The 16,919-nt window shown below is 41.9% G+C and overlaps 1 protein-coding gene across 2 annotated transcripts in view; it reads left to right on the top strand.

The window, feature by feature from the left end:
• Positions 1-16,919, top strand: part of DCX (doublecortin) — a 151,608-nt gene that overhangs the window by 91,482 nt on the left and 43,207 nt on the right. The window contains exons 4-5 of one of the 2 annotated variants that reach the window (XM_040323872.1): positions 6,844-6,946; positions 12,926-13,048. In XM_040323872.1, coding sequence (XP_040179806.1) covers positions 6,844-6,946; positions 12,926-13,048 — 226 coding nt within the window. The remainder of the gene's footprint in view (positions 1-6,843; positions 6,947-12,925; positions 13,049-16,919) is intronic. The other variant, XM_040323873.1, reaches the window with a different exon arrangement.

Raw genomic sequence — 16,919 nt, forward strand, 5'->3', positions numbered from 1 at the left:
GCGCCACCCTTTGGGCTGCTTTTGCTGATTTCGTGTTAGTAAAAGACGATTCACGCTTTTCAGCCTGTAAGGCCGCGTACACACGATCGGTCATAACCGATGAAAACGGACTGAAGGACCGTTTCATCGGTTAACCGATGAAGCTGACTGATGGTCTGATGTGCCTACACACCATCGGTTAAAAAAACGATCGTGTCAGAACGCGGTGACGTAAAACGCACAACATGCTGAAAAAAACGAAGTTCAATGCTTCCAAGCATGTGTCGACTTGATTCTGATCATGCGCGGCCTTTTGACCGATGCTTTTGCATACTAACGATCGGTTTTGACCTATCGGTTAGGCGTCCATCGGCTCAATTTTAAAGCAAGTTCTCTTTTTTTTGACCGAAGGATAACTGACCGATGGGGCCTACACACGATCAGTTTGGACCGATGAAACGGTCCTTCAGTCCGTTTTCATCGGTTTTGACCGATCGTGTGTACGCGGCCTTACAGCGTGATGAATGTGCTTACTCTATTACGAACGCTAGTTTTACCAGAACGAGCGCTCCTGTCTCATAACTTGCTTCTGAGCATGCTCGTTTTTTTCACGTCGTTAAAGCCCACACACGACCATTTTAAACGACGTTAAAAATGACAACGTTAAAAACGTCGTGAAAAATTAGAGCATGTTCGGAATTTTGAATGCCCATTTTTTACATCGTGAAAAATGCTCTGGAGCCCACACACGATCGTTTTTAATGACATTAAAAAAAATGTATTTTTTTTACAACCCGAAAAACGGTCGTGTGTACGCGGCATTAGAGGCGCTTCTCTTCTCTTTTATACTCTGTAGCTCCTGCTGGATTTTGCTTCTAATCCCCTTGTGGAGGCTCTCATTCATGGATGGACATTTTATGGTTACACAACCTATCACAATGCTTTAATCTTTTTATATGGACTATAAACTGAAGGACCCAGGAATAAATGGTTCATTTGAGGTTCCATTATTTCTTATGGGGAAATTCTCTTTGATATACAAATGCTATGGATTACAAGCATGTTTCTGGAACGAATTATGCTCGCAATCCAAAGTTTTACTGTAGTTCATAAGCTAAGAAATAAAGAAATATTTAGGGCAATTGTTTTTGTACAACATAAAATTTCAAAAATCATAGAGGTTATTTCATAACATTTACAAAACTAGAAAATGTATATAGGTCTTGAGTCAGTTGGCGTAGGAGAAAATGATCAGTGGTGAACCTACAGCATGGAGTGGAGGAGCTGCTCACAGACAGTCATGTCTATGTTGCCTCCTGTGACCCTCAAATCAGCCCTTATGAGCATGAAGAGAATCAGAAGCCTCTGCATTTTATTCATCTGCTTGTAGAGACTGATTTGAGGCAGGGGCATTAAAAAGCCCCCCAGTGCATTGAAACCAGTGGAGGGTCTCTATGCCCTAAGGCCTAGTTCACACGTATGCATTTTTTTTAGTGCGTTTTCAGTTTTGCAGAAACACACTACAGTCCCTTTAACATGGTTTCCTATGGGTCACGTTCACATCTATGAATTTTATGGAAAGGGCCAGGGACATTTTTCTGTTTTTTGTCCCATAGACTTCAGTGGATTAAAAATGTATATTGAAAAACGCTAAATGCACCCGGAATATGCGAACTGCAACCTGCATAGGTGTGAATCAGGCCATAATGACTAAAGTCATTAAGTCACTGACCTGGAACAAGTATGCAGACGAAGGGAAGGGAGTAACCGCTCCAGGTGGGTGTGTTGGGAAAATCTGCACCGGTTCAGGAAATCAAGGGTACTGGCAATGCACAAAGCAATTGATATAAGGAAAGACGGATGGGATGGACAGCCGCACTCCAAAAAAAAACATAAGGTTGACTTTCTTGTAAAAAATGGATAAAAAATGCACTACAAAACAAGCAGAACACAGGGAAAACAGCCTACGCGTTTCACACTCCGATTAGTGCTTAATCATGGCTGAGTATGCAGAGAAGGATCCCTGACTTTTCTCTGACATGGCAAATCTGTATACTTGTTCCAAGTCAGTCAGTCAGAAATTAATGAATCCAAAGGGTCAACTAACATTTTAAAAAGGTGGTTACAAATTTCAGATTTCTCTTTTAGAAGAGTTTACTTTACACACATAAAGAGCCTCCACAGTGCAAAAAAATCCTAATAACTGGGTCAAATCAGCCACTACATACAAACAATAACCCTTTAGACCCCTTTCACATTGAGTCATTTTTCAGGCGCTAAAGGGCTAAAAATAGCACCTGTAAAGCGCCTAAAAAATGCCTCCCCTGCATTCACACTAGGGCGCTGCGCTGGCAGGACGTTAAAAAAAGTCCTGCAATCAGCACCTTTGGGGCAGTGGAAAAGCAGTGAATACACCGCTCCTCCACCGCTTCTGCCCATTGAAATGAATGGGGACGGCTGCCGAAGTACCTGCAAATTGCTTCAGCAGCAGCCCTACACAGGTGCATTTAACCCTTTCTTTGGCCACTAGTGACTAAATAGCGCCGCTAAAACATCGGTAAAGAGACGCTAAAACTAGCGGCTCTTTACCGCTAACGCTGCCCGCGGCTCAGTGTGAAAGGGGTCTTATAAGTAACTATGTTGCTGTTTTTGTTAGAATGGGGAAGGCTTACAATTTCAGAGAGGTCTTTTGTATATGAACTAATTGGGGAGATTTTCTGTCACTTGTTCTTGCGACAAATGTACAGGAAAGGAAGGAATATAATTGCAATATAATTATCATGAAGAGCACTTTTGATAGTCAGGAGCAGGCTATTGAAAATATATTCCTGAAAATTGCAGGTTGGAAGTTTACAGGTTTAGCACTCTTAAGCCTGGTACACACGGACCGAATTTCGTCTGGTGTCGGCCGGTATAACAAAAACTGTCCGGCATTTGACCCGTGTGTTTAGCATTCTGTCTGACATCTGCCGATCGGCATTCAATCAGCGCTCTCAGCCAATTGCTTTGAACGCTGACTGGTGTGTTCTGGCTGGGGGAGATTCCCCTGTTAGAACAGAATAGCTCAGCAGGGAGATCACTAACATTGGATAGTTAGTACTGCAGCTCCCAACGATGTATCCTGGCCTAGCCCAACAAGGCCCAGGCCTAGGGTAGCACTTTGCTGGGGGGCAGCGCGGAAAGTGTCCCTGCCGGCTTGCACTACACTGTAAGCTGCTTCTAATTTTGACTGTCCTATCATCCTGGACCACAAACCTTCCTCATTGTGCTATATGTTTTCTGCTGTACCCTTGGCATGGTTAGATCTTCTTAGGCCCCGTACACACGACTGAGTTTCTCTGCAGAATTCAGCCAGAAACTCGATCGGAGCCGTATTCTGCCGAGAAACCCGGTCGTTTGTACACTTTCGGACGAGGAAACCGACGAGTCGGGCCAAATAGAGAACATGTTCTCTATTTCCTCGTTAGTCAACGAGGAAACTTGGCTCGCCGAGATCCTCGGCGGCTTCACAAGGAACTCGACGATGTGTTTTGCCCGTCAAGTTTCTCGGACGTGTGCACGGGGCCTGAGTCCTCTCCATAAAATTATCAGAAATTTGTGCTTAAAGTAGAACTATAGGCAACACTTTTTTTTTTTCATTTTGGATAGAGTAAGGGAGGGTTATAGCGCCTGTCAGTTTACTTTTTTACCATCCCTGTCCCATTGCAGAGATTTCCCTTCACTTCCTGCCCCATAGCCAAACAGGAAGTGAGAGGAAATCTATTCCAATTAAGGGAATCCATTGCCCCTCTGGGCCCTAAGAACTAGTGACCCCACTCTAAAATTTCAGGGCAGGTCTTAAACAGAAAGGGGGTGTGGCCTTGACAGGAAGGGGTGGCTCATATTTAAATTAGGGGGTGCACGAGTTTAGTCAGGCCTAGGGCAGCACAAAACCTAAATACACTACTGGCAGCTCCTCAGTTTTTTTTGTTCAGCCCGCTGGGTGTACCAATTTGAATACCCTATTCTCATTGATTATTTTTTTCTCAGTGCTGTAAATTGTCAAAGACCATTTGTTTGTGAAAGTGAGACATGTTTACTTGTGATAAATTGTAGCTTATCCATATTTACTCCATGATCCATGTCATATAGATCCCTACTATGGCATCTAGTAATCCTCCTCAAAATGATGACCTTAGGGAGACGGTGATTAAAGAAAAGGGGGGGGGTGTACAATAGTGGAGGCGTGGCACTTCAGTTAATGACTGAACAGGCATTGTTGGTGACAGCCCTGCTGTGATGAAAGGTCCCAGATCCAGCCTCTCTTTGTTTTCCTAACTCAGACAAAATGTGCAATTTCAGATCTTCTTTGCCGGCAGGCTTTTGGAAATGCTGCTATAAATACACAGTATAATGAGCTGAAGAAATTTGAATCAAATTAGTAGCTTGCTTCCACTAGCAATAATCTGTTATCAGCTCACTTCCCAGCACCAGAAGACATTGCTAGCTGGCAGCTCAGGGAAACATTTAAAATCATTAACTCCTCTTTGCCCGAAAGGGGGTTTGCTAGGGGTGAATTGGGGGACTCCCTGGGCAAGAAATAAACTCTTATTACCCAAAAACATTTTTAGATATTGTCTGAATATGACTTTTCATAGGATCATGTTACACTAACCGTTTTCATCAGACAAACCGATCGTGTGTGGGCCCCATCGTTTTTTTTTCCCATCGGTGAAAAAACGTAGAACCTTTTTTAAAATGTTCTGATGGTTAAAAAAAAATAAAAAAAAAGATTGTCAGTGGGGAAATTCATCGGTCAAAAATCCACGCATGCTCAGAATCAAGTCGACGCATGTTCGGAAGCATTGAACTTTATTTTTCTCTGCACGTCGTTGTGTTTTACGTCACCGCGTTCTGACACGATCGTTTTTTTAACTGATGGTGTGTAGGCAAGATTGATGAAAGTCAGCTTCATCGGATATCTGATGAAAAAATCCATCGGTCCGTTTTCATCGGATGAACCAATCGTGTGTACAGGGCATAAGAGGGAGGTAATCAACATGTACAATAATACAGTATAACACCTTAAAGGGGTTGTAAAGGTACAATTTTTTTTTCCTAAATAGCTTCCTTTATCTTAGTGCAGTCCTCCTTCACTTACCTCATCCTTCCATTTTGCTTTTAAATGTCCTTATTTCTTCTGAAAAATCCTCACTTCCTGTTCTTCTGTCTGTAACTACACACAGTAATGCAAGGCTTTCTCCCTGGTGTGGAGTGTTTTGCTCGCCCCCTCCCTTGGACTACAGGAGAGTCAGGACACCCACTAACACACAGCTCCTTTCTCTATCTGCAATGTAGAGAGCATCCTGACTCTCCTGTAGTAGGGAGAGGGGCGAGCACGACACTCCACACCAGGGAGAAAGCTTCGCATTACTGTGTGGAGTTACAGACAGAAGAACAAGAAGTGAGGATTTCTCAGAAGAAATAAGGACATTTAAAAGCAAAATGGAAGGATGAGGTAATTGAAGGAGGACTGCACTAAGGTAAAGGAAGCTATTTAGGAAAAAAAGGTTGTACCTTTAAAACCCCTTAAATAATGAATGCTCTACAACGTATAGCAAACCCGTGTATTATCACCAATATTTAAGGCTTTATTATTATGGTATGTTGTATTTTTAAAGTTTATTGATAACATTGGGCTTCCGCAGAATGCAAACATATCTGTTAATAGGTCGAATGACATAGCTATTTTCTTTTCTTTACATGCATTTAAAAGTAGCTCTATATACCAGGGACGTGACCACAGGGGTCACAAATGTAACCCAGCCCCATGCTCCTGCGGGCCCATGAAGCTCACTTGTACACCTGGATTGCAGGGGCAGCAGGGACGGCATATAGAGGAATTAATGCCCTCCATTTTCCTCCTGCAGCCACTGAAAGCCTGCTTCTCCTCCTCTCTCTCCCACAGGTATTCACCGGCTGCAAGAGGAAAATCAAGGGCATTGGTTCCTCTATATGCCAACCTTACAGCCCCTCATGTTATGTTACATGCCTCTACCACTGACTGCTGCAAAAGGATGTGTCAGGATGGAGAGTGGGAAGGGGCTGGTAAATACAGTATGTTATTTACAGACCCCTTCCTTTTCTGAATGGACACAGTAAGTGATCGGTACCAGTCACTCCTGTTTCCATTTATAACTGAAGCATAGTAAACTATTTGTGAATGAACAGAAAGGACTGTACAGAGCTATTGCTGTCCATTAATTGTGTGCAGCTGAGGCTGCAGAGATGGAGATTGAGGGCTGCCGCTGTGTCCTCATTCCACAGCTTTCCACAAACATGTTGATGGATTTTGGGTTTTTCCCATAGCCCTCACATATAGTACCTTTAATGCAGGTCTCTGTACATCTTCTGTTTCATAAGTGCCATACTAAGGAGACTTTCCCCTCTGTATATTGGAAGCGTAACATTTACTGTTTAGATTTTAGTTGTCTATGTGGTTTTTATTATGTACATTATTTTTGAATACATTTTTTAGACTTTTAACCTATTGTTGTGTAACTCTTTGGGGTGCCAATAAAGTCTAATTATTTTTTCAGATTTGTTTTTATTGTGTAAAAGTCAATATAATATGTACTGTTGGAATTATATAACTATTTAAAATAAATAAATCATAGGAATTGTCTTCCCAAGGTCGTTATCATACTGTTTCTGACTGTAATTTATATTTCAGATTACCAGTCCTGCATATACATTTTTCTTTACAGTATTTAATGTTTTCTGTATTAATCTTTACATAGACATCTACATTTTTACAAGTCTGTGTCAAAGGTTAAGCAGGGATATTTAAAACCCTATTTGCTGACCTGTTTTTATTTTTTGTAGGTGACTTGCCTCCATGATTTCTTTGGGGAGGATGATGTATTTATTGCATGCGGCCCAGAGAAATTCCGATATGCTCAAGATGACTTTTCTCTGGATGAGAATGGTAAGCCATGCAAATAGTATGCTTTTGTCTTCTCTGTATTCTGTTGAATCAATACCAAATGATCTGTGAATTGTATTTATCAGTTTCCAAGGCCCCACATTTTGGTTCTGTTAAATGCATTTAAAATTGCATTAAAAAAAACACAATGAGATCTGTGCTGTTACAGTAATTGGCACTGTACACACTTTACATTTTTGTATAATGTGCTTGTTAAGGCCCATTCATATTCATGTGTTGTGGTAATGCATTTTAAAACCCCCTTCATCATGTATTATTATAACACACAGTAAGTCATATACTGCGGTGCTTTTCAATGCTACATATTTGAACTAATACAGTGGCATAATCACAGCTGCACTGCTTCGCACCACTGCAGTGATCATGTCCATTTTTTGCTGAATTGTGGTACATTGGCAGCCCATTCACAATGCCTTAATACAGGGGTCTCCAAACATTATAAACAAATGGCCGGTTTATTGTCCTTCAGACTCTTGGAGGGCCGGACTTTGGCCAACAGGAGTGAAAATTTTTCTGGCATCAGTGGGAGTAAACATCTGCTATTAGGGGGAGGAATAGTGCCCCATTGCTGGTATCATAGGGAGGAATAGTGCCCTATTAGTGGTGTCAGTGGGAGAAATAGTGCTCCATTGTCGTTGTCATATGGCAGAATAGTGTCTCGTAACATTGGGAGGGAAAGTGCTTCAAGGGCCGGATAAAGGCATGCAAAGGGCCACATCCGGCCCTCGGGCCGCAGTTTGGAGACCACTGCCTTAATACAATACATGTTAATGTTTGATGCAACATGCACTAACAGACATTGATTGATGCACCCCAAAAGTGTGAGTGGGTCTTAAGTTCCCTGGCAGTATTCCCGGGTGTGGTTCTGGGTTAAATTTCAGTACCATTGGCGGTAGCCCCGAGCCACACTCAGAATGACATTTCAGAATCCTGGTGCAGGTTACTTACCTTGTCCCCAGGATCCTGCAATATCCCCCCGCTGCGTCTGCTGGCTGTGTCCTCCACCCAATGCCTCTGTGTGCCGGGCTTTGTTCCCAGTGAGCGTTGCGACACATGGGGATGGAGCTTGGCAGCAAATTCAAAACGTACAAAATTCATAACACATAAGTACTGTACAGTACATTGTAATCTTACAAATTACATTACTGTATGAAATAATTTCACCTCCCTTTTGACCTTAATGCTTTGACCAGTGCCCTGCATGCACTTTTATATTATACAGTATACAGTATACTGTCCTTTCTGCCTGGAAACTTGAGATTGTCCATGGCAACCAAAAAGTGTCCTTTACGTCAAAAGCGGTTTAAGACCAGCTAGAAAAGAGCGATAGTAAATTAGAACACTTGCAGAATTGAGCGATAGCGAGGAAATGTATTTTTTTATTATTATATTATTATGTTTTTATAATTATTTATAATTATTTATTATATTATAATTTATGATTTAGTGTTTCAAACTTTATCATACATGCACTGTCTACTAGACTCTTGTTTGAACAGATTTAAGTGTGTTATTTCTAAGAATTACAGGCCTAAAATATAAAATGGCAAATTTCTATGCAAAACAATGTACCGCTTTGAGACGCAAAATTCTGACATAATCATACTGCCAGGGTGGTTAAAGGCCTGCAAGTAGCAAAAAACACCTCTGGTATAATGAAAGAAACTGCATATAAAAGCTCAATACGTGAACTTTAATACAGGTGCAAAAACATTATAAAAATGCACATAACCATTAAAAAATTCATATATTCTATTGCATGCTAATAGGGATGGGCGAACGGTTCGGCCCGAGCATCAGTTTGGGCCGAACTTTGGTTGTTCGGGTGCTCTGGCAAACACTGAACAATATAGCAAGTTCGGGGAAAATTCGAAAGCCGCGGAACCCCGTTAAAGTCTATGGGACACTAACATGAAAAATCAAAAGTGATAATTTTAAAGGCTTATATGCATGGTATTGTCATAAAAAGTGTCTGGGGACCTGGGTCCTGCCCCAGGGGACATGTATCAATGCAAAAAAAAGTTTTAAAAACTTCAGTTTTTTCGGGAGCAGTGATTTTAATAATGCTTAAAGTGAAACAGTAAAAGTCTATAGTATGTCTTTAAAGTAGCGCATATTTCCCGTGTTTGGAACAGTCCCTGCACAAAATGACATTTCTAAAGGGGAAAAAAAGTAATTTAAAACTACTCGTGGCTATAATGAATTTTCGGGTTCCGGCAATACAGATAAAAGTAATTGAAAAAAACGGCATGGGTACCCCCGAACCAAAATTAAAAAAAAATGTGTGGGGGTCCCCCCAAATTCCATACCAGGCCATTCAGGTCTGGTATGGATATTAAGGGGAACCCTGTGCCAAATAAAAAAAATGGCGTCGGGGTCCCCCTCAAAATCCATACCAGACCCTTATCCGAGCACACAACCTGGCAGGCCCCTGGAAAAGAGGGGGGGATGAGAGAATGCCCCCCTCCTGAACCGTACCAGGCCACATGCCCTCGACATGGGGAGGATGTCCCTATGTTGATGGGGACAAGGGCCTCAAACCCACAACCCTTGCCCAGTAGTTGTGGGGGTCTGTGGGCGGGGGGCTTATCAGAATATGGAAGCCCTCTTTTACAAAGGGGAACCCCAGATCCCGGCTCCCCTATGTGAATTGGTAACGGGGTACATTGTACCCCTACCATTTCACAAAAAAACGTGTCAAAAATGTTAAAAACCACAGTACATAGCTACCCCTCTAATGCAATGGGGAAACGCCGGGGTTACCCAGTAACATGTACAGGTGGCCCTGCCCCCCACTGACACAACGCAGGTTTCCAGTTGCATCAGAGGGAGGCGGGGTCACCCATACATGTCACTGGGTAACCCAGTGTTTCCCTGTTACGCCAGAGGGGAAAATTATTATTTTTTTAGAAAGGACTTGTCCCAAGCTGTGTACTGTGGTTTTTAACATTTTGTCCACAATGTGTCCACATAGTGTCCACAGTTGCAGAGGTACCAATGGACGAACCAGCATTATTAGACTTTTGATTGATTTAAGGCCCTGTCATTGTTTTTATACAAATTATTACTAGGAATACTTGTTTTGTGTATGCTTAATAAGTAAAAATACAACAATTATATGAATTAGAAATTATTTGAATTGTGTGTTTCAATAGTAAAATGCTGACAGGCATAACATTAGTTTATAAAATACCAGAAAACTCAGAACAATAATTTTTCAGACTGGCCTGTGTGAACAAATGGCCTTGTCAAGTAATTTTCCTTCTTTTTTGAAATGTAACTGGACAGACAGTGGCTGTGGTAAACAAGTTTCTCTAGTCAGCAGATTGTTTCCATGCAACTATAATTTCCTGGTTTTTGCTCCTGTAAGCTATCTTACAAGACCCATGCTACTTTGCTTTGCTTCGGTCTACAAATGTGCAGCAAAGCATTAACAGCTTTGGGGAACAAGCTGCCATGCTGACTTGTCTTATTTTCTTTTGTATCTTTTATACTATCTTTCCCGGAGTTTGGTGCGAAAACCTGGCATTGTGCAAGTAAAAATACATTCTGCCTGACCTCACAACAAACTCTACGGCTGGAACTCCAGGGGCAAAAGAGATTTTGCTGTCTGGCACATTAAATGCCAGGGGGGAAATACAATGAAATGCAATTATTTTTATTTGATTCATAATGAAAAACACATATTTATGCCAGGCTGTTTAGCATTGGTTCACCAAATCTCTGTGCACTTTTCACCCTGCTTTTGTATTTATTTAAACTCTTTCCATTTATAATTAAAGACAACATCTCATTATTGTACTGTGAAGGCAGCCATTTGTAAATATATATTCACATCAGATATTTCTATTGTAGATACAAAGAAAATATCAGTTTTTAGGTAGAAAGAACCTGTAAAACATTGGGCTAGATTCAGCATCCAGATACGCCGCCGTTATTTCAAATCTGCGCCGTCGTATCTTTACGCCGATTCTCAAAGGCAGATACGTTTAAAAAATAGGCTTCCTCCGCCGACGTAACTTGAATACGCCGGCGTATAATTGAGTGCAATTTTATGCTGGCCGCTAGGGGCGCTTCCGTATATTTCAGCGTATAATATGCAAATGACCTAGATACGCCGATTCACAAACATACGTGCGCCCGGCGGATTTTTTTTACATCGTTTGCATAAGGCTTTTTCGGCGTAAGGTTACTCCTGCTATTAGGAGACGCACGCAATGTTAAGTATGGCCGTCGTTCCCGCGTCGAAATTTGATTTTTTTTACGTCGTTTGCGTAAGTCGTTCGCGAATAGGGCTGGACGTAATTTACGTTCACGTCGAAACCAATGACGTCCTTGCAGCGTACTTTGGAGCAATGCACACTGGGAAATTCCACGGACGGCGCATGCGCCATTCGGGAAAAACGTCAATCACGTCGGGTCACCAAGAATTAGCATAAAACACGCCCCCTTATCCACATTTGAATTACGCGCGCTTACGCCGGCCCCATTTATGCTACGCCGCCGTAACTTAGAAGGCAAGTGCTTTGTGAATACAGCACTTGCCTCCCTAACTTACGGCGGCGTAGCGTAAATCCGATACGCTGCGCCGCCGTAACTATGCGCGCCCCTACCTGAATCTAGCCCATAGTATCAAAGGATAGGCCATTACTGATTTGTTTTTGAAAAGGCAGAGCCTGGATCTGTAATCCATATTTAGGCAGGTGCAGTCTATTTTCTCCACTGCAGGTAACACTAATCAGCAGTGGCACTATTGTTGGAGAGGAAGTCAAGAGGAACAGGGTTCCTCTATGGTTTCCTTCGTCACTGGGAAAGCTATCCTATTGGATGCTGCCACCCCATGTGACTCAAGCAGCCATCTCAGGTCAGGCAGAGCCTATTTAAAGTATTACTAAACCCAAAGCAGAAAAATCTCAATAGAGAAGGGACCCAAACAGGATAATACAACGTAATAGTGTACTACATTTTACATTTTGTGGTACTGCCGTTAGCACCAATATAAACAGCCTTAGGTTTGTTGCAAGCAGCTAATATGGAGCCGGTGTGCGTTCCAAAGCCCAGGAAGTCATGCACGAGACCCAACAGCAAGTGACATCAATGATGGCGGATGCGCAGGCATTGATAAGTGCACACATTCATTAATGTTTTAATGGTTGTGTACTTCTTTCACAACAAGTTAGATCTTAGCTCTTATCTTTTATATCCAGGGAAATCAAGAATGTTTACAAAAGTAGATGATCAATTTTTCCTTAATCCTTCTGTTATTATAGCTGTACTGGACCCATCGTGGTTCCTGCCCGTTCTCTTTCCTTTTTCTATATATCTTGATAACTCTGCATATCGAGCAATATCAAGGACATCCATATATACAGTATTTCTGGATATATGGTAAATACTCCCTAGGCTAACTTACCATTGACTGTCAGGAATCATCAGTAACATGCACATTTACTAAGATGTAGGGAATAACTTCATTTTTTCTAGCATAAAAAACTGCAGCCTCTCTTCCTTACTTCCAGTCAGCACATTTCATTTTGTAAATGCTTCCATTACACTACACCAAAAGGACATTTTGTGTAGAAATCATGATTTTATGGGTGTTGGCATTGGCTGTAGCAACATAAGTTAATTCTATTTTTATTTATTCCACAAAAATTCCACGTGGATACATCACCTCACTTTATTAAATAAATATTGCATTTTTTCGTATTACTGTATATAATGTGGCCAAATTCTTCAGGTCTTTACAGAGTAAATACATACATGTCTGATAATGTAGCACCATGCTTCTAGACAGCTACGGGTTTTATTGCTGATGTACTATCAGTAAAAATTGTTTGGGACAACAAAATGGCTGCCTCCTATACATGTCCAGGTAGTGTAGCAGTCTGTGGACCGTGTGACACATGTATTAGGTTTATTACACATTAAAAAACACGAATTACTTTGTTCCCGACCAAGCAGATTGTCGTGTCATGAAGGGAAACCCCCCACCACAGACACCAAAATCAAGTTCTGCTGGTGTGAAGAGTTCAGCCAAAAGTCCAGCACCACAACGCCGCAGCAAATCCCCTGCTGATTCAGGTTAGTAAAATTACTGAATACTTTATGTCATAATGATATTGTATCTGTCCACATCACAAAATGCAACTCCACATTCACAAGGTATCAGCAAGAGACCACTACTTACGGTAATTTGTAGGGTATCATTGGGGTGACATGACCTCACTCTAAGGGTCTTTCTAATACTTTTGCACTCTATAGTAAATGTCAAATACAAAATGTTTGAGTGGAGGTTTTAAATTAGTAGTGCTCAACCGTTTTCTGACATGGATGGCGGAATAAAACAAAAATGCGTTAGAACTCCTTTAACGCACATACAACATAACTAAACACATATGTACACACAGCTGCATAAACACATATTGTAAACATATACAGCTTTTTATGCGTTTGTGATGCTTTTTTGAGGCTTTAAAGAAGAAGTATGGCCAAAGCTTTTTTGGCTTTACATCTTCTAAGGCCTCGTACACACAGCCGAGTTTCTCGGCAAAAACTAGCGAAAAAACTTGCTGGAATTTTTTTTTTGCCGAGGAAACCGGTCGTGTGTACATTTTTCGGCGAGGAAACTATCGAGGATCCCGTCGAGCCAAAAAGAGAGCATGTCTTCTTTTTCCTCGATGGGAATGGAGAAACTTGCCTTGTCGAGTTCCTCGACAGCCTAACAAGGAACTCGACGAGGAAAACGATGTGTTTCACCCGTCGAGTTCCTCGGTCGTGTGTACGAGGCTTCAGGATCACAGGAGTGCAGTTCATGCTGACCCATTAATCAGCAGACAGCTGGCTCAGCCTCTCAGCTGTGCCACTGGGAGACTGATACAGCCATTTCCTCCCATCCCCAGCCTAGTGCCCCACTGAGCGATGGAAGGGCAGAGCAGAGAGTCAGTGACTGACAATTACAGGTCTCTGTTCAGGGCAGAGGGTAGGACTGAGCAATTAGCAGTCTTTGATTGCTCAGTTCTCAGTGCAGAGGCGCCATGGGACAGATGTAACATCGGACTAATATTGCATCCACCTTGGTGAGTATAAGGTTTTTATTGTAAATCCCATACTTTTCTTTTAAAGGGTAACTCCACTTTCATGGGGAAAAAAATGCAAATAAAAAAAAACGAATCTAGTGTATACAATTTTAAAACAAGTCATATTGTAATTGAATGTTATTAAAAATTACCTTTCCTTTTCAATCTGCAGCAACTATAATTTTCTGAGAATGCAATGCAATATGGCTACCTGGAGTTGTTCTGTACACAGAATTTGTACTGACCACCCCCAGAAACAATGTACATAGATCACCCTGAGGGGAATGTTTTTTTTCTCAACAAACGTGGAGTTACTCTTTAAGTAAGCTTGACAAATGCCTTCTGTGTGTATTTTTTTCTATTTATTTTAAAGAGAGAGGGATGTCAAATGGAAAGTGATGATGAGGAAGTTGCTAGATCTGGTGCTGGTGTGGTATCTGGGTGTTTTTGGTTTGATGGCTCAGTAGCACCCCTGCTCATCAATTTCTTGGCTTATTAGTACCCCTACTCAGCAGATCTTCAGCTCATCAGGGTTCTGGCTCAGTAGATCTCTGGCTTATCAGTTTCCCAGCTCACTAGTACCCCCAATTTAGTAGATCCCCCACTCTGCAGGTTCCTGGCTCAATAAATCCCCTGCTCAGCATTTTCCCAGTTCAGTAGTAGTAGCCCCCTTTCCCCTGCTCAGTAGTACATCCCTCCTCAGCTCAATGGCACAATATCCCTCCCATATTTGCTCTAACATGAGACATTTGTATTATCAGATAATTTGAATAAAAAGTTCCTTCTAAGTTCTAACGCAGGGTATTGCTAAAAATAAAATAGGAAACAGTAATATATAACAGAAGTGGATTAGGTCTGTATTTGCTGTCCTTTGTACTATATTTCATTTCAGTCCAACATGACTGGTGTTTCCACAATAAACAATGCTGTTTATTTGCATTAAACTTTTTAATTTGCATCATGTCTAGCTTTGAAGCTACTGACAAAGTTTTGGTTAGCAGTAGCATTATGAGACGCATAATGGAACCTGTTGCAATTAGGCCATTCATTTCCAACTCAATGTAAACATTTTACCTGCACTATTTTTCCTAAACAAATATGTGTGTGTGTTGAGCTATGTTTTTATACCACAGGTCCTTTGTTCTTTATTGCATTTGTGAGTTTAAGCCCTGGTTCACATTGGGCTGCAGGAGTGAAGCCGTGCGAGTTCAGCTGAACTCATACAATTTCACTCCCGCTGGTCAGTTCCGATTTCGGCTGCGATTACAGAGACATCTGTGCTGATTTCGGCCGCAATTACAGAGACATTGCATGTCAATTTGGCGGCATTTGCTGGCAATGGCACCGTCCTAATCGGTGCGATGCCACATCTGCGGCGCTACCCGGATTTCAAAAAGTAGTTTCTGTACTACTTTTTGCATTTTCAGCCGACGATTTACATTGACATCTGTGCAGAAACTGCACAGATGTCTTTGTAATCGCGGCTGAAATTGGGACTGACAAGTGGGAGTGAAGTTGTGCGAGTTCAGCTGAACTTGCACGGCTTCACAACCACAAACCCAGTGTGCTTAAAAGCATTGGGAGGAAGTGACGTTTTGACATCGCTTCCTCCCTGCAGTGGTATGGAGATGGGTGGGAGCCATCTTCCCCTCACTCGTCTCCATGCCACAGACCAAGAAGGATCCAATCTCCTACGCCGCTATCGACGGCCCCAGTAAGAGGCGGAGGGCAACGGAGAGCGGCTGGAGGGGGGCCTTTCTTGCCACCGATAAAAGTGATCTTGCGGTGAATCTATCGCAGAGACTACTTTTATCTGAAAGTGGACCGCCCACTCTAGATGCTGCCATAACAACGGTATTCCTCTTCAAAGTAGCGACGTATATGACGGCAAGCGGTCCGTAAGTGGTTAATATTAATTTAACCACTTACCGCCAGTATAACATAGTTATAGGCTCCGAGTCAAGCTGGCAGTCGTATCCCCGTCGGCTGTGGCATCACTGGATGTGGGACACAGGGCTGTCAGGCGCGCGTTTGGAGCATGTGCGCTCCTTCTTCAGGCTGTGAGCCTGAAGAAGGAGCATGCATGCCCCTTCCCAGCCAGTGTCATTTGTACAGTGACAGTGCATATTTTTAGCGCTGATCACTGTATTAGTATCACAGGTCCCCAAAAAGTGTCAGTTAGTATCTTATTGTCCACCGCAATATCGCAGTCCCGCTATGAGTGGCTGATCGCTGCCATTACTAGTAAATAATAAAAAATGAAAACATATCCCATAGTTTGTAGACACTAACTTTTGCGCAAACCAATCAATATACGCTTTTTGGGATTTTTTTTACCAAAAATATGTACCAGAATACATAGTGGCCTAAATTGATGAAGAAATTTGATGTCTTAATTTATTTTATTGGATGTGTTTTATAGCAGAAAGTAAAACATTTAATTTTTATTTATTTTGTCGATCTTTTTATTTTTTATTTTTAGCGTAAATAATAAAAAACACAGAGGTATTCAAATACCACCAAAAGAAAGCTCTATTTGTGGGAAAAAAAGGACATACATTTTACTTGGGTACAGCATTGCACGACTGCGCAATTTGTCAGTTACTTTAATAACACATTGCCGCATTGCAAAAAATGGCCTGGTCATGAAGAGGGTCACGTGGTTACTTTAGAAAAAAAAACACATAACCTTCAGCCCAGGTTCACACTGGGTACGATTTGCTTCGATTTGAGATGCAATTTCACATGTGAAATTGCATCTCAAATCGGCGGCATTTGCCGGCAATTGTCGGCTATGACACGTCCTAATCGGTGCGACGCCGCATCTGCGGCGCTGCACCGATTTCAAAAAGTGGTTCCTGTACTACTTTTTGCGA

Source organism: Rana temporaria, chromosome 9, assembly GCF_905171775.1.
Source record: "Rana temporaria chromosome 9, aRanTem1.1, whole genome shotgun sequence".
NCBI lineage: Eukaryota > Metazoa > Chordata > Amphibia > Anura > Ranidae > Rana > Rana temporaria.